At 38.1% G+C, this 18,870-nt stretch overlaps 1 protein-coding gene across 1 annotated transcript; it reads left to right on the top strand.

The window, feature by feature from the left end:
• The first annotated feature begins 13,429 nt into the window (after positions 1–13,429).
• On the top strand, positions 13,430–13,921 carry Ferd3l (Fer3 like bHLH transcription factor). Its single transcript, XM_004652661.1, has one exon. The coding sequence runs from the start codon at positions 13,430–13,432 to the stop codon at positions 13,919–13,921; it is 492 nt and encodes a 163-aa protein (XP_004652718.1).
• Positions 13,922–18,870: the final 4,949 nt, after the last annotated feature.

The raw sequence follows: 18,870 nt of genomic DNA, 5'->3' as shown, positions 1-18,870 counted from the left end.
TAGCTGATAACAGCAACGTTTATGGTCTGGAAAACTAGAGAAATAGCTCAAGACCAACTTTTACTAATGAATATATTTCTTCAGTGAATAATGTCATTTCATTGAAGTGTAAATCACATGTATAGTATAACAAATATTCATATTTGATAAATGTTGACATGCATACATACCTGAGATATCATCAACAAAATATTAGAGCATGTCTATCAGTGCCAATAATTTCCATAGATCACTTTGAAAATCTTTGTTCTAAAGCACATAGCCCTGATTCACTGGAGCTTTCACTTGCCATAGATAAGGTTGTATCCTCTAGACATTTATGTGAATGAAATAATAAGACATGCAGTTTAGTTTTTGTCTGTCTCTTTTGTCTTATTGCTGTAAGGCGTCCATATTTGAAAGTCTATCCAAAGTCCATTCCTTTAGGACTGCCGAGTAACATTCCGTGGTTTACATCCTCCACAGCTTGTTTGTTCATTTATCTGTTGATGACTCTGAATTGTGTCCAACTTATATCTCTTACAAGCAAATCTACTATGAACACTTGCATGCAATTTTCATTTATATTAGAAAATGCCTGAGTGAATAGTTGGAATAGAATATAAGTGTATTTTTAACTCCTGAAGTGACTAAGATTGCCAGACTGTTCTCTATAGTAATTTTATATTTCAACTATTAGTATACAAGTTGAAAATTCTAAACATATTTACCAATACTATTATTGTCAATCTTTTAAAATGTTTACTTATGAATTTATTTTAGAGAGAGAGAGAAAGAAAGACAGTGATAGAGAAAGAGAGAGAGAATGGGCACACCAGGGCCTTTAGCCACTGCAAAAAAAAAAAAAACTCCAGACACATGTACCACCTTGTGCATCTGGCTTATGTGGGGAATTGAATCTAGACCTCAGGCTTCACAGGGCAGTGCTTAGCTACTAAGCCATCTCTCAAGCCCCTGAATACGTGTATTGTTATCACAATGTGAATTAAATTTGCATTTTTCTATTTATTGATGATGTAGAGCTTCTTTCAAAGTGCCTGTTATAATGAAAATATTTTATATGATGAAGTACTTGTCCTAATATTATCATTTCTTTTTAGTAATGATTTATTTACTTATAAAGGACGTTTTATTGCATTTAAAAATATACTATAGTTATCTCATTTTAAATTAATTATTGCATGATGTGTTTCATATAAAATACCTTTTGAATAATAAGTTTTACTTTTTGGGCAGGAGAGATGGCTTAGCCTGCAAAGCCAAAGGATCCTGGTTCAACTCTCCAGGACCCATGTAAGCCAGAGACACAAGGGGAGGGGGTGCATGCATCTGGAGGTCGTTTGCAGTGGCAGGAGGTCCTGGTGTGTCCATTCTCTCTCTCTCTCTCTCTCTCTCTATCTATCTATCTATCTATCTATCTATCTATCTATCTCTTTCTCTCTCGCTCTCGCTCTCACTCTCTCTCAAAAAAAAACAACAAATAAATGTTAAAAAATGGTTTTTACTTTTGTTAAATGGTTTACTTTTGTTAACATCAATTTCAAGTTATTTGAATTTCAGGCTTTGGAAATCATATCTATGAAATATTTATAAAACTAGACACAAATGATAAATCCTTCTGCCTTTTAAAGAATTTATAGCTTAAGCTTTAACATGTATGGCTATGACCCATTTTGAAAATTTAATTTGATTTCAATGTATATAGAATTAAAGTTAGGATGGGGGTAACAGAAAAAATGTATGATGGTTAATGAGAGGACAGAAACTTGCAATCATAGATTGAGTTACAAGAAGATTTTGAAGTTTGTTGTAACTTAGCTATATATTTCTGATATATATATATATATATATATATGATATATATATATCATATATATACATATATCATACACACACACACACACACACACATATATATATAAGTAGTTTGACTCTACAGTTCAACTGATTCCCTATTTCTCTAGCTTTTGTAAAATAGAAGTCTAGGCATAAATTGAATAATAAGATATTAATGACATCTACAGTGAAAACTATCAGAAGCTTTGAAAAATGTTTGAAGATACTAAAAGACGGAAAGACCTCTGATGTTCATAGATCACAATTAATATAGTCAAAATGGCCATGTTACCTGAACCAATCTGCAGATTCAGTGCAATCCCATCAAAACTCAATGACCTTCATCACTGAAGTAAGAAAAATAGCCCGAAGGTTCATATAAAAACATGAGATAATATGACTAGCTAAAACAATCCTTGAAAGAAAGAGTAATGCTGGAGATTTCATAACAGTTAACCTCAAATTATACTGCAGAGCCATTGTTATAAAGACAGTATCATACTGTATCACATCAAACAGCATCACAGTATACATATAATGCTCCAACAGAATAGAAAATCAGACAGAAGAGCAGGTATCCACAGCCATCTGATTCTTAACACATGCATACACATACATTCAAACATGATTCCATACCCATGCATGCACAACACACGCACACAATAAAAGCATAGGATTCAGCTGCAGCAGTCTGGGTAGTTACTCTAACACATCAAAGTGAGCTTATGGCAGAGACACCTGAACATCCTGGTTTGTTGCTCCCTGCACTACTCATGATAGTCATGCTAATCAAACCAGGTGTCCATCAACAGATGAATGGATAAACAGGATGTGATATGTATGCATACTGAAGCTGTTTTAGCAGAAACTAAAAGAAAATACAGCATTTTAAGAAAATGAGTAGGACTGGAGATCATCATTTTAAGTGTGTAAGTCAAGCTCAAAAAGGCAAATAGGACTGCAGATATGATTCAGTACTTGCTTGGAAAGCCTGATGGCCCAGGTTTGATTCCCAAGAACTCATGTAAATCCAGATGCACAAAGTCGCGCAGGCATCTGGAGTTCATTTGCAGTGGCAGGAGACCCTGGCACCTCCATGTTCTTTCTTTCTCTGTCTCTCTCTCTTTTTCTGAGGCAGGGTCTCACTCTAGCTCAGGCTGACCTTGAATTTGCTGTGTATTCTCAAGGTGGCCTTGAATTTATAGGGATCCTCCTACACCTGCCTCCAGAGTGCTGGGATTAGAGGTGTGCACCACCACGCCCAGCTCATGCTCACTCACTCTCTTGTTCTTGCTTCTCTTTGCAATTTCTCTAATATTTTTTGCTTACATTTTTTACTATCTTTTAGTATAGCTTTTATTTAAAAATATGCTTGCATTTTGTGTCTTTTAAAAATATTTTTCTTTTTTTTCATTTATTTTAACAGATTATACTCTTTTATTCCCTCTGCCCTGTTTCTGATTTCCTAGAGCCCTTCTCTGTGAGGTCATAAGATTTATTGTGGGGTCAGGAAGGCCCTTTGGTTTCTCTTCAGATCTTAAAAACCTTTTATTCTCTTCCTGTATCTACCTCTTTTTCTCTTGTCTGCCTGCCTCTCTCTCTCTCTTAAATGAATAAAATAAAAAACATTTTTTTTAAAAAGGCAACTATCCCATGTTTTCTGTCATATGTGGAATTTAGGCAGGGAGTAGGGCTATTAGGAATATGGAAAAGGCAAAGGAAGGGGGAAGAGGGATCAGAAAGAAGACTGGAAAGGGTGAACATGATCAAAGTACATTATATGCATGTATGGAAATGTCACAATGAATCTCCTTACTTTAAGATAAAGTTAATGTATGGTAATAAGAAAAGAAAGGGAAGCTGGGTGTGATGGCACATGCTTTAAACTCCAGCACTCAGGAAGCAGAGGTAGGAAGATCACCACGAGTTTGAGGCCACCCTGAGACTCTACAGTGAATTCCAGGTCAGCCTTGGCTAGGATGAGACCCTCTACTTCATAACACCAAAAAATATTAAAAGCATTTAAATTGAGCAAAATGTTTTATCATAAATAATAAACAAAAAATGCGTCAATTCCACAGATTTTATCTTTAGTTTCTAATTAGAGAACTGGGACAAACAGAAGTCCTAGCAATTTATGCTGCACAACCCAGGAAGTCAAACACACTAAGTATGTATAGAAGAAAAGATAAAAGCTTAAAAGTTGAATCTGGAAGAATTAGCACCAGATTTCTGATGGCCATGGCATAGATTCTAACATCATACTAATGGTTGTGAAGTCATAGAAATGTTGTGAGCTGAAGAGTGGCAACCAGGTGTGCAATGAATGTTAAAAGGACCATTTTAGGGCTAGAGAGATGGCTTAGCAGTTAATTTCTTGCCTGCAAAGCCAAAGGATACAGGTTTGATTCTCCAGGACCCATGTAAGCCAGATGCACAATGTATTGCATGTATCTGGAATTTGTTTGCAGTGGCTGAAGGCCATGTCATGCCCATTCTCTCTCTCTCTCCCCCCCCCTCTATCTATCATCTACCTACCTCCTTCTCTCTCTCAAATAAATAAATAAATAAAATTCTTTTAAAAGGATCACTTTAAACTGCAGGGCAAAAAATGCATTACAGCAGGGTAAGGTACTCAAGACCAGGTAGGAATATCAAACACTGTGGGCAGAGAAGAAATAAGGTAAGTCACTGGAATGAGAAGTGTAGGGTGTACTTTGGCTGAAGACAAGTAATAAGCAGAGAAAACATATTCCTGGAATGGAAGAGACAAAGGTTATAGCCATAAATCAAGCAGGAGTATTATAATAAATTTTGGGAGGTGAGGAGAAAGACATCCATGTGTGGAATTAAAAGCAGACAGGAGACTCCAAAATGATTCTATTAACTCAGCCACACATAGGGGGTAAGATACTTGCTTTGAAAGGGGCTTTGAAGTAATGAACAATGGGTGGGCCATTGTGGCTCTAGATACATGAAGTGATTTAGTCAACTGAGGATCTGAGAATTACACTGGGTATGTTGAAAGAGGTCCTCCTCCAGAAGTAAGGAAACAAGAGCACATCAAACAGCTTCAGAAAATCAGATGGTGTTCGTGAATTAATGCAACTTGGATGCAGTAAGAGGAAATTTGTCTTAAGTAGAATTTTGGGGCAGGAGAGATGGCTTAACAGATAAGGCACTTGCCTGTGAAGCCTAAGAACTCAGGTTTGATTCTCTAGGTCCCACATAAACCAGACACACATGGTGGTACATGCATCTGGAGTTCATTTGCAATGACTAAAGGCCCTGGAAAGCCCACTCTCCTTCTCTGTGTCTCTAATAAATAAATAAAAATAATTTTTTTAAAAAAAAGAATTAGAATTTTCTTGTTCCATAGAGCCTGCTTGTGAAAGTGTGTCTGAAGGCCACAGTCTTTCAGGACTCTGAGACTCAGAAAGCAATGCTTCTTCTATGATAATAATTGTCTCCATCCATGATACTAACCAATATGGAGATTATATAATCCGCAAATGATAGCTATCCAAAGCCACAAAGAGGCTAAAGACAGCAGAAGAATAACCAAAAATCCCTATCTTGGGACTGGCAAGTCAAGACCCAGGAAAATGGTTAGGGAGATTTCTGCTTCAAAGTTGTTAGTTCTTATACAGCCAGTATTTTTAAGCTTAAGTCAAGCACTTAGATCATATAGGACAGAAATAAATCTATATGATACCCTTGGTATCATTGCCTAAACTTACTTAATAAAAAAAAAAATCAAATGAAATTAATCCAGTATTCTTTACTATAACAAAAGATGATAAAAGTTTCCAATAAAAAAAAAACTGTGAATAAAATTTATGGTATCAATGCATGTGTGTGTGTGTATAATATGTGTGGCATGGTGTGTAGTTAGTGTATGCACATTTTTATGTGGCTATATATGCATATCATACACATGCATGCAGAAGGCAGAGGAGCAGGTTGAATGTCCTTGTCTATAGTTCATCTGGGTGTTTTCTTGAGACATAGTCTCCCACTGAACCCAGAGATTCAGTATTTGCTGTCAGACTACCTGACCAGTGGACTTAGTGATCCTTTAGCCTCTGCTACTCACAATAGGACTTCCAGATTTATGTGGCTATGTTGGATGTTTATGTGGGTACTGAGGAATTGAGCTTGGATTGAATCATTAAACCATGCTTCTACAGTAAGTACCCAACTCCCCTGATCCAATTCTCCAGGCTTACAATATATATTTCAAAGGACTTATCAAATGGATGAATGATTGTGCTAATTTCTTGGCTAAGAGCAGGAAGGTTAAACCCAATGTTGGTAGGAAGCAATATTTGAGGATGACATTCTGGAGCTGCAAGTATACTTGAATACAGATTTGTACACTTACATGTTCTGGACTCAGCTATGTGGAGACTTCGAATCTGAGAAGATAGGTGAGCACTCTACATAGCACTGAGGTATTAAGATAATACATATAATGCATGGTCAGCATTTAATGAGCACATAACACATATTAACAACAGCACCATGATACGAGTGTGAGAAAGCCCAGAGTCTGCAAGAAGAGAGATATCTGTCAAGTATGATTCAAATTATTTCTTTGAAAAACCTTTGATTTAATGCCTACAATTGATAGATACTCTTCAAGTTAATGAAGAGTCACACCTGAAAATCAATGAAAGGATAAAATCCAGACCTCATGCTGAGACTAGTTAGGAAAGAAACAGGATGATTTGTGGTGAGGAAGGTGTAAGCTAGGAATAAAGAGGGAGGAAGAAATTGGGCAAGTAAGTCTTCAGGCTGTGATGTACACACACATGTGTGACAAGAGACAAAGAGCCAGAGCTTCAGGGAGCTTCAGAATGTATTGCACAAGCTACAAATCTTGGCCAAAATGACTAGGAGCTATATACCTCACAAAGGTTTTCTCACAGAAAAGTCACACTGGGCAAAAATTTCCAGGCTTTTGTGTCCTGATTATTCCTAGCACAGAGGTCAGTGTCTCTGGAGTGAGATGTCCTGACCTGAGGGGTGCAAGAGGTTCTGTAGATTTTTCAATAGAAGGCTTCCTGCCAACTACACTCCCTAGAAAAGAGCATGTTCTCTCTGAGACAGACATGGGAGTGGTCTACCATCATGGACACCACGCTTTGTTCACTGTGTCCCATAATTTACCTCTCCAGTTTTGTACGAAGTGGTGGCTCCTTCCAGAGTCTAGTTAGTCTCTCTCCCTAAGCAAATATAGAAAACAGTGGTTAGCAGAACCAGCTGTAAGCAGTTCTGGCAGCACTTCTACGGTGGTAGCTGGCATTAATGACCTTCCTTTTCTAATCAACAGTCCACATTCTGCCCACTTCTCAGCCATTTTCTTAACTAGTCTTACAAGCAAGTTTGTTTCTGGGATAACCATAGCTTCCTTCGTCATAACTGAGCAAAGGAAATGCAAGAGGTGACAAGAAAGATCGCCTGTATTACTTTCTCTTTCCTCTTACTTCATGCTGCTTGCTGGAAGCTGGTGACCTTTTCATGTCTTCTAGTCCCTAGACACAAAACTCCAATGTGTCATCTGGTCCTCACAGCTTTTAATTGCACATGGTCTTTACTCTTAGCCAAGCATTCATCATCTTTGGAACTAAAAAATGTCATGAGACCTAAAATTGGTTGCCACTTTTTCTACTCTCCTGCTGCAGAAGACAAGGACCATCAGCTTTCATATGTTCTTCTCAGACATTGGTTTTCATTATCCTTCACTATGATATCATCACCATGTATTAATAGCCAGCCCATCCCCAATACCTTTCAAAAGTCCCCATTATTTTGCCATCCCTTCCCTCTCCCTTCCAAAATCTTTCTCAGGTACATTGATTACATTTTTTTTCCAATAGATCAGACCCAACCTTTCCTTCATAATTCACATGCTTCTATTGTCATATCGTGTTGAATTTGTTTCAGAATTTATTCAGATCATAGCCATTTAGTGTCACTGCAACTCTTACCAATATCTGAGCTGCTCTGATAGCCTCTCAGAGGATATCACTATTGCCTGTTCTTTCTATTCAGATTTATTTTCCACATATTTTCTGGTGCAAAGAAACATTCAAAACATTCCAAGGTTTCATGATCCATCTTGCTTAAGCTAAAGTCAAAGTCCTCAAACAGCTAAAAAGGCCTGTAATTATAAAAATACTACCCCATATCACAATACTGAACTCATCTCTGGAATTTTATACATGCCTTGGTTTTTATTATTAGTTATATACATAGTGTGTATCCAGCTATGTTGGTACTATCGTTAGCCTGCTCTGCAGGGACCCTCCTCATTCAGGAATGTGGGTAGTACATTGTGGGGTTAGCCAAAAGTTATGGGTAAAAGGCAATGTCTCTGTGAGTAATGTCAACTTGTGGCTCTAACAATCTTCCTGCCCCCTCTTCTGCAAATTTCCCTGAGCCATGATGTGTTTGTTTTAGGTATACTTCAGTGATGAGGTCTTGGGAGTCTCTGTGTCTCTGTATATCAGTTTTTGTAGGAGTTGAATGTTCTCCATGTTTCTCTCCTTCACCCTTGTGCTGGTATCAGGTTCACCAAGAAAGCAGAACTTTTGCTTATTTCCCAACTACTCTTGGTTTCAGCTAGGTCCCTGGTGAGGTATGATGGGCTGATTCTCTCCTCAGGTTCTGCATCCATCTGAAAAAGAGAGGCAAATTCTCCAAAGGAGAGTGAAGTCAGTACCAGATAAATGGGATAAGCAGTATTCTTTTAGAAATAATTTAATAGGTGTAGGCCCTCTTGTAGCCCATGATTGGTGGGAGCTTGATAATAGTGTTGCTTCAGTTTTTATGGCAGTGATAGTTTTCCAAGAGCCAAGTCACCTTATCTTCATGGAAATAAAAGCACTCTTTGCCTAGAGCTTCTCCAACATGCACACAACAAAGTTTCTCCTTTCCTTCAAGTTTTTGCTCGAATATCACTCATTTACTCCTGCACAATAAGTCTAGAATGTGATATCTAGTCTGTTACACATGTATGTATATATATGTAGTGTGTTAGTGTACAGTAAACTACATTTTTAAATTCCACTTTTTTATTACAGAGGCATATCCTCAAATATGTTAAGTAAAAGCCAATGAAGCTGTCCATGTTTCAGACTAAAGTTATTTTTTTTTCTCTTTTGGGTTTCATATGTTTTAATTTAATTCTAAATTTTCCCATACACAAATAGTATAATACTACAAACTTTTGAAAATTATTAAATTGCAAAATCACACTTACATTATTTAATCTACAAATGTACAAAGAACTTACAGCTTTGAGGATGAATGTAAAAGCTATAAAATTTATTACAAAGGAAAGTCACTGTTAAAAATAATGCATAAAATATATTATAGGAAATGAGAAAAATTGGAAATTATTTGGGGCTGGTAATTTATAACATCCTGAGGGACTTTTTTGTTAACACCTCTCTTATTTTCCAGGTTTTCAAAAAGTGAAGAATTTGGATTGGTTTCAATCAATAACTAAAGAACTACTATAGTTGAAAATCTGGAAAATGTATATATCTCAAAGTTTAATGGAAATGGAATTATCTAATGTGAGTAAGAAATAAAATCTGACTCAAACATAGTAACAATTGATGTCAAGCCATGTTTACAATTGACACTATAAAACATTGTAAAGCAGTACAACTATTTAATATTTCAAATCATCTTCTTGGTTTTCCTGTTTTTATGGTGTTATGTTGAAAGTTCAGTACTTTTATGAGAAATCTGAGGTATTCCAGAAGTATGGTTTCTGGCTTACTGACTTGATCTGCATTGGAAACAGTCAGCTCTGCCCACTGGATAAGCTCAAGACCAAGTTTGCCCTCCTTTAGGACAAATGTTAGCAAATTTGGGCCTTGGAACTGATTCAGTTTGATTCTTATTGTGTGCAGAAAGGTTTGAACACAACCCCCATTTATTAATGTTCAGCTGAAGCCCTTTTATGCTGTAGTTTTAGCACTGAGTCATGTGACAGAGAATGAAAGCCTGAAAGCACACACTATCCATACTGGGTCCATTAGAGGAAGTTTCCATACTCCATAAAGAGAAGTCCTTGACTGCAAGCCTAATTCCAGTTCATCACCAACACATTTCAGCTCACTTTCCAATCAGAGGAAGACAACAAAAACCCAAGTAGAAGAAAGTCACTGCCTGTCTCCAGTATGGCCACTTTACGTTGCTCATATCATGTTTGCTCACATTCTACAGGAAGCTAATGAAAGATATGTAAAGCCATTGAACAGATGGAGGTCTATTGTTTCTGAAAGGCCAAAAGTAAAAATGAAAGCTGGAAAATGGAGCAAGTTATGCCCAGATTATCTATAGCAAAAGGAAGTGATGTTGGTAGAAACAACAAGCCTCTGACGCCATTGCCTACTTCACTGAATTTAGCAAAGTTGGACTATGAAGTTGTTGGCAATGAGAAGCAATTATCAAAGTAGAAGCCTGCCCTGAAACTACAACTTCCTCTGTGACATAATCATTGAAATGTTCATTTCCTTGGCAAAATAGTCATTCTCTGATTAAACAGATATTAGTAAGAAATATTGTCTTCTTGGTATTTTATCATAACTTTAATTCTCTATTTTATCACACTTTAAATTTAAGTAATGACTACTGGAGAGATTGCTTAGTGGTTAAGGTGCTTGCCTGCAATGCCAAAGGACCCAGGCTCCATTCTCTAGGACCCATGTAAGACAGATGCACAAAGTGGCACATACATCTGGAGCTTGTTTTCAGAAGCTAAAGGCCCTGGTGCACCCGTTCTCTTTCTCCCTTTCTCTCTTCTCTAGCTATCTATATCTATCTACATCTAATCTATATATTTGCTTCTTTCTTTCTCAAAGGAAATAAAATTAAAAGTTTAAAGTTACATTTAAGTAACTATTTGTTTTGCTGGGGATACTTACTTGACTGAAATAATCCATTTATGCATGTTTAACATGTAAAATACATTATGGAAAACACTTAACCTATAAAAGAATAATTAAAAATGCAATACCAGAGCTGGAGAGATGGCTTAGTGGTCAAGGTGCTTGCCTGTGAAGCAAAAGGACCAAGGTTTGATTCTTCAGGTCCCAAGTAAGCCAGATGCACATGGTGGAACATGCATCTGTAGTTATTTTACAGTGGCTAGAGGCTGTAGTTAGTTTACAGTGGCTAGAGGCCCTGGCATGCCCATTCGCTCGCTCACTTTCTCTCTCTCTCTCATAAGTAAATAAATAAAAATAAATATAAAAATTTAATACTACACTAAGTTAAACCAAGATAAGAAATCATGACACTGTTTATCAAATAAGATTAAATTATCTCATTTACTGACTCATTGTTGATATTTTTATTCATTTTTATTTTTCAATCTTGTTTGTATGAAATTTCAGGAAAAAATCCTGTAATTATAGCAAACATTTCTTTCTCCTTAATATATTTCAGGTACAAAAGTTACATTCTTTTCTGAGTTATCACTTAGGGAATGAAGGATGGAAAATCTGGGCAAGAGAGCAAAATCCATTAAATAGTTAAAAAAAAAAAAAGCCTAGATCATGGGCTAAAAACAGAGTAACCAAAGATATTTTTATGCAGGCATGGTGATGAATGAATGCCTTTAATCCCAGCAGTTGAGAGTCAGGGGTGGAAGGATTGCCATTAGTTCAAGGCCACCCTGAGACTATATAGTGAATTCCAGGGCAGACTGGGCTACAGTGAAACCCTACCTCCAAAAAACAAAAGACATTTTAAAAATAGTGATTCATTTTAACTGACTCCTCATAGTGACATTAGAACTGGATGCATTGAGGGAGTTGTGTGGAATGACGTGGTACACATGTGCATTGCCCAATATTGAAACCATTATCAGCCCAGACATTTGTTGTCTCTGTGATGAAACTCTTCAAACTCCTCTCCGCCAATATTATAACTGTCCATAGTCACCTCACTATGTACACCAGAACTTCTTGCTTGTACAATTCACTGAGAGGCTTGGAAGAAGGAAAGGAAGTCTTTCTCCCTGATAGAAATAGGCCGGTCCTGGGAGCTGTCCAATGTACTGAGTAACTTTACCGCTGAATAGAAACCAATGTCTTTCATGGTTCTGCTCAGAATCAGAAAATCTCTACATGGCATGTCTTTAGGCTATTTCTTCTAACTCAGCTTCGAAGTTATTTTGTCAACGTGTTACTTTGCTCCTCTGCATCTTAGTAAAGATCCCTGCACTGAATAATTGTAGCTGGCAACACAGAAAAGGGAAGTAATTTTCTTTAAACTCCAGGATGATATGAAATCATTGAAACTTCAGGCTCAAGATAATAAATTTACAAACTATAGTCTCAAAAAAATGACCAAAGGATATCCCCAAATATCCTTAAACAAAATTAATTTGACCTATGATACAAGAGAATAAGGGAAGTGAGTCAGTTGAAAACAACAAGTGTTTTTCTGTTTTTGTTTTTGTTTTTGTTTGTTTTTTTTCCCACAAACGTACACTTGATCCGCAATGGGAAAGTTTGTTGACCCCTAGGCAGCGAATGAGCTGTTCCATCCTTCCACTTACTAAGGCTTACTTGTATTTTGAAAAGGAGACTGAAGTCGTTTTGTTTGAGGAAAGGGTTAGCTGTGTCCCCGATGTCAGAATTCAGGGTGAAGCTTAGAATGTGGCTTGTTTTTAATTTCACTGCCATCATAACATTTTCCCTTACATAAAAACCCTTACAGTAGAAGGTAAGAACAGGGAAGAAAAGTCAAGGATCACAATTGTCAGACTGATTGTGTCCCAGCAGATTTCAGAAGTCATACTTTGTAAAAAGGCCGGAGAGTTGTTTGAGATGCCCTAGAAGGAAGAAAAAAAAAAAAAAAAGCCGGTTCCAACAGAGACAGCGGGGAATGCGCTGGGGGCCACTGGCTATGCTTACTTAAGCTAATGGAAGGTTTTCCCTTTCAGCAGCCGCTGCACTGGGATACCAGACAAACAGCTCCCCTCGACCCCTAGCAGAAAGGGCCCCTCTCCAGGACATCATTAAAAGCGGATGCACTTGCTCCACATTCGCTGGCAAATGGTGGCAAGACTCAGGACTCCTACCCGGATGCCAAGGAGAAGCCATCGCAGTGGAAAAGATCAGTGCTTTGAAGATGCAAGCAGGAATTAAGGGCCAGATCTGAGATAAGATAACGTGGGGAACAGAACGTTGACTGGCTGCTGGGGGGTCTAGGGGGGGGGGGTGAGGACAGACAAAGAAAACACAGCAGGTAAGAGCTGGGGTTGGTGCCTAGAAGGAACTGTGGCGCAGCACAAGTCTTGCAAACTGGAGGGATGCCTGTCCCTTTGAGCCTTCCACGTGTGCTCAAGTTTGCCTTCTTCCATCAGTTTCCAGAGGAGGGACGTGGCCACCGCCTTTCCATTTCTTGCGACTAATCCAATTACCAGCTTGGTTTAAGATACTAGTGTCCTTGGGCCCCTCGGTGATGGTGCCCCAGCACAGTCCAAGTGGACCATTCAGAAACCCTATCGGCAGTTTTGCCCTCCCTGAGAGGAATCCATGAGGTGCAGGGCCAAGCCGGAGCCATGGCTGCCTATCTAGAGAGCTGCGTGGACCCCACGGTGCTGGACTTCGTGGCAGATTTGTCTCTGGCTTCCCCAAGACATCCTTTTCTCAGCGACTTCCCACCCAACGTGCCCTTGGTGGAGCTCAGAGAGGGAAGACCCAGGAAACTGACAGCGTTCGGAGACAGGGGCTCTGCAGAGAACGAAGGAGCTGAAGAGGACGGGGGGGAGGAGGAGGAGGAAGAAGAGGGTCGTGGGAGGGTAGGCACCCTACTGGGCCGTTCCAGAAGGAAAAGAGTGATCACCTACGCCCAGCGCCAGGCTGCCAACGTCCGTGAGAGAAAAAGGATGTTCAACCTCAACGAGGCCTTCGACCAGCTGCGCAGGAAAGTGCCCACTTTTGCTTACGAGAAGAGGCTGTCCCGGATCGAGACCCTGCGCCTGGCCATCGTCTACATCTCCTTCATGACTGAGCTCTTGCAGAGCTGCGAGAAGCAGCCTGGGAGCTGCTGAACCCTGCCTGGGAAGGATGTGGACTCGCGGTGGTGGCGGCGGAATGGAAGAGGGACTCGCAGAGATCAGATCTTGCGTTTGGGATGGTAAAATCCCCGCCCGGCGGTTGAGAAGAAAGGCTATGTTTGGAGTGAATCAATGCAAAGCCGTCCCCCAAACAGGGCTAGATTAGGGGGAAATTGGGATTCACCGCCTGCAGAGTGGGACGGAAGCGCGTCCTCTCCTAGGACACCAAATCTGAGCTTTGGTAAAGTCTAATCATTCCTTCTCCCTTCCTCCCTACCTCTCCCTTGTCTGCCTTTAAGGTTGTAAGTAGAAATAATAAAATAGAAATTATTTTTTGTTCTTTTGTTGACTCTAGAGTCGGTGATGAGGTGGCTTTGGCAGGTGCTCTGTGATGGCCAGCGCCGGCAGGCTGACCAAGAACAGAGACCTGTCGTGGGGTCGCGGTGGTGCTTTCTCAGATCAAGGGGCAACTCCGGTGACCTGTCCTCCTTAGAGTGAGAGAAACGAGGTGGGAAAGGGAGGTAGCCCTGGGGATCCTCTGACAAACTGCAGCCTCCCAGAAAGACTGGCTGTTCTTCCCTCTCCCTCCCTCCTTTCGTCCCGTACTGTTTGGGAGGGGCTGCGCCAAGCTACTTTTCCAAGGCAAAATGTCCCAAGGTGGCACGCTTTCATTTTGCCCAGTCGAACTAGATCCGGTTCCCTCCCACCCCCAGACTGGGGTAGGTGCAGTGGGCTCCACCCCATCCCTGCCTGCTTCCCACCCTCCTAATCCTGCGGGGGGTGGGGTCGGGATGGGGGGGGGGAGAGCCTGGGGCGCCAACGCGCCTGCGCCTCCGCTGCCCACCAGCAGCAGTGGCCTAACAAACGCTTCTCTCCAGCAGCTGCACAACCCCGTGCCATGAAAATGCTTATGCGGTGGGTAGGGAAGTTAGCTTTCATTCTAATGGCATCTAGACGACTACTGAAAGAAAAAAAAAAAAAAAGTCAAAAAAGGAGACAGTTCTTACTTTTTGTAAAATACCCGTGTTGTAGAGGAAGTTGAAACAGGTTCAAGCTCAGAGGCCTTCTCTATTGGCATCTGCCTTTCTGCAAATCTCCCTTGTGGGTGACTTAGTAGCCCCTGAACTGGGGTCCTTCAGAATGAAGTGGAAGGTGTGAGGAGCGGAAGCTAGCCTAACTGTAAATGCATTAGTTAGTAAGGAAAAATACCCAGGGACTACTTCTTTATTTTACACCTCATTGTGTGTGGTCAAACACAGCCAGAGCAAGCTTGAACACGCACAATTCTCCCTCACATTTGTACAATACTTAATAAAAGCGAATTCATTTTATGAACAATATATACTCAATCTAGAAAGCTTGCAAAACGAAAGTTCAATAAATGAAAGGAACATTTAAATAAGCCAATGCTACTATAATATTATATTTTAATCTATTTCCTTCTAGTCATTTTCTATTGAAATTATAAATATATTGTGTGCAACAAATATGGACTATTTTGGATATTGATCTCACTTGGAGTTATAGAATGAGCTCTTCCTTCCCTTTAAGTATTAAATGTGATTTCATTAAATTTACTGTCATATCATTGACTCGTACCTTAACTGTAATTCTTTACAGATACATACCCCAAATATTTCCATATACTATATATGAAGATATAGATATATATATTCATATCATATATACATAATTATATATGTGATGCTGCAGAGTATTCTTATAACTGTCTTCATATAATGTCCTTATTTTAGGTACTTAGGATTACTCTTTGTGGATAACATGAATTCCCTGCTTTGTTGTTATAAATGGTGGGATTTGATTTCTGATTGGTCTTTCCAGGTCACACATCATCCATGTCCCATTGCAAGGATCTGTTTGTCTCTCGGCCCTTCTTGTCAGTACCTACATGTTTCCCCCACCCCTGACAGAACAGGGGTCTCAAATATGTACCTATCACTATATTAATAGAATGGGAAAACTCTTCCACAATACAGTTTGTTTGAGTTTCACATGAGTCACTAAGTCACAAGCATTTAATGTCCAATGCTGTTTAAATGAATTGCTTCATTATGCAGTTTTTCATCTTGGTTCAGTATATTCCATATTTCCATTTGTCAGATGTACCTCAGAAGTTATCTTATTGGGATTTGACAGTGATTCAGTAATGTTTGAAAGGAAAGAAATTTAGACAAAAATATTATTCCATGTTTAAAATAATTTCTTATCAAAATTTTGCTCAGGTCACGGAGAGCTGTTGTGACATTTGAACTCCCAATTCTCTCCTAAACGGTTCCTTAAAGACATTTAAAAATATATCACATAAAATCACCATTAATGTACAGCTCAGAACATTCATATTTTGTTGTCAAATATTATCTACTAGAAAAATCATGCATCTCTTTTGATATATGCATATGTGATATGTTTATACTTAGTTAATGTTACTCACATGCAACATGGGAAGTATCCAGAACTTTTAAAGATTCCCAGTCCTTCTCATAGGCCTGGATTAGTTCTGAAATCAGTTCTCTCTCTCTCACCAAGTTTTTGTTTTTATTATGTTGTTCTATCAGGATATTTGCATCATCTACTATAAGAATGTCAGGTTAAATAGATCAGAGAAAAATTATAAACAGCTAAAACCAAACACCAACAAAACAGGAGAGGGAGTAGCTTTTCCAATTCTCTAACATGTTTATTAAAACCGAGTTTTAGGCCATGACCTCTATATAATTTTTATAATGTAAAAATCTTATTTTCTTTTTTTACCCATACATTCTTTTAGTTACCTAAGATAGCATATTTTTTGTTTTTTTAAGATTCATTTAGAATTACTGATTTTGATACATGAAAGCAAAATATTTATTTCCTAACTCATTTTCATTACAGTATTCTGTTCTCCAAACCCTCCAGCATTCCAGTGTCAGTCTATCAGGTTTATCTATCCTATTGTTCATTCACTCCATCAACTGCTAACTTTTTACAGATAGTGTGAAAGGGTTCAGAAGTACAAGAATTTACAGGAGATTCATTTCTGCAAGATTTTTCTTGAAATTAAGTATCATGTTTTTAAATCTATAAGTGTTGGTAAATAAAAACAAATGAGGAGTTAAATTTCTGAATGTTGAAAGAAGCAGTTTTGAAATTCTGAAATAAAATAAAGCTATGTTGTCTAGGGACCATCAACATCATTAGGTCCTGACAGTAACTATAATCATCCACCATTCCCAGTCCCCACTCTCTTATTCTAAAGCTCTGTTATGATCTTAAGACGCTCAGATTATGACTGCACTAACTGACTCTTCAGCATAGTAAATAATACCACAGCATCTTTACATTAAAAGATATTTCTCATCATTGGAACAGGAATTATTCCTGCCATTCTTTAAACTATTACATGTTAGCAATGTTTTACTCATTGTAAGTTTTTTCATGTCCCAAGTACAATTTTTAGGCATTTTCATAATCATTGTACAAAGGAAATAGCTTAAACCATAGTAGCGATAAAAGACTCTGAGAAATGGAAATTTTACTCCTTACACCATCTCACTCACAGATATAAAACAAAGTGATCCACAGACCAACATCAAAACCATTGTGCCACAATGCTCAACATTTAATTTTTCTAAGCAATCTGTATGGGTTTTAGTTTTCTCCATGCCTATCCATACAATCTATATGCCTTCAACAAAAAGCTTTGTTAGCATAAGACATACACTATGCTAAAATTGTGTTACTTTTGTTATATCTAAATTAACATTGATAGAAACATCAATAGTTATTGTTTTTTTAAATTTCTACCAGTTTGAAAATTCCTATTTGTGTCAGCTACTTCTAAAAATTGTAATAATTCAAATTTTTGAAATCTTCACATTATTTGGTCATTTTGAATCTAAATAGCATTTTAAACATTGCATGGAGGAAATTTATTTATATACTATTTTCTGACTGAAACTGTGTTTTCAGTTCCTCATGACTATCAGATTACTATTAGCATTCAAACATGTAAACCATAAAAAGATCTAGATGAAATCATATTTGAAAGACATAATTAAGCTTTCCAAGAAAAGTAAAAATAATCACCAGACTTTTCCATCAACAGAGAAATGTTTAGCTGATCAATTGCACTGTTAGTTGCCCAACTCAAAAGCAGTGTTTGACAAAATTAGTGCTGAAAACCAAACCAAATACTCTACTACTATGTATATAATTCATGCATGAACTTACAATTCCGACCCTCACACTAGTGTTTATTGTCATGTGTGTCAGTATTTCCATTAGGAAAAAAATTCATTCTTGTAGATTTACAATGTGGCCACAAGATTTTTGTGACGAAACATGATAAAACTTTGGAATACCTTATTCTTCTTAGGAATAGGCAATGAATCCAAAAGTACCTTTTACATGTGCAGTTCTTATACAAATTTTATCAATATATTATTTTGATCAAATAAGGACTGCAGATTCATGTTAACTCTTAAAAAATAAATTGACTTTTATAAATTCATATTATTTTACTCAATAACATCCTGATATTTTCAGAAAAATGGTGAATTTTGTTAGGTATCTACAACGTGGCTCAAGTTGCCCAAAGGTTCCTGACCTTTGCCAACACTTGGGTGGATTTAGACCAAGTGTGGTCATCAGCTCCATCCCTCCCTGTGAATACTGCATTTTAAAAAGGGTTACAAAACAAGAGTCAGCAGTTCTGACCATTTTGTTTTGACTTTGGGGTTTCTTTGAATCTGAAGCTCAAAACCAAACCTGGCGGAGGAGGAGAAGGAAAGGAAAGAAGCAATGAAAACCGACAGAAATAAAACACCAGAAAGATGGAAAAACTTCTTCAAGTCTCTACAAATCAAAGCATAAATTTCCACAACTTTCTCTATGATACCACATTTTTTTTCTACCTAAAGCACATTCCTTAAAGAAGTATAAGA

Source organism: Jaculus jaculus, chromosome 16 (genome assembly GCF_020740685.1).
Source record: "Jaculus jaculus isolate mJacJac1 chromosome 16, mJacJac1.mat.Y.cur, whole genome shotgun sequence".
Taxonomy (NCBI): domain Eukaryota; kingdom Metazoa; phylum Chordata; class Mammalia; order Rodentia; family Dipodidae; genus Jaculus; species Jaculus jaculus.
This window is presented reverse-complemented; position numbering and strand designations above follow the sequence as displayed.

Excerpts from the sequence above, each read along its gene's own strand:
- Ferd3l (XM_004652661.1), top strand. The coding sequence starts at position 13,430 with ATGGCTGCCTATCTAGAGAGCTGCGTGGACCCCACGGTGCTGGACTTC.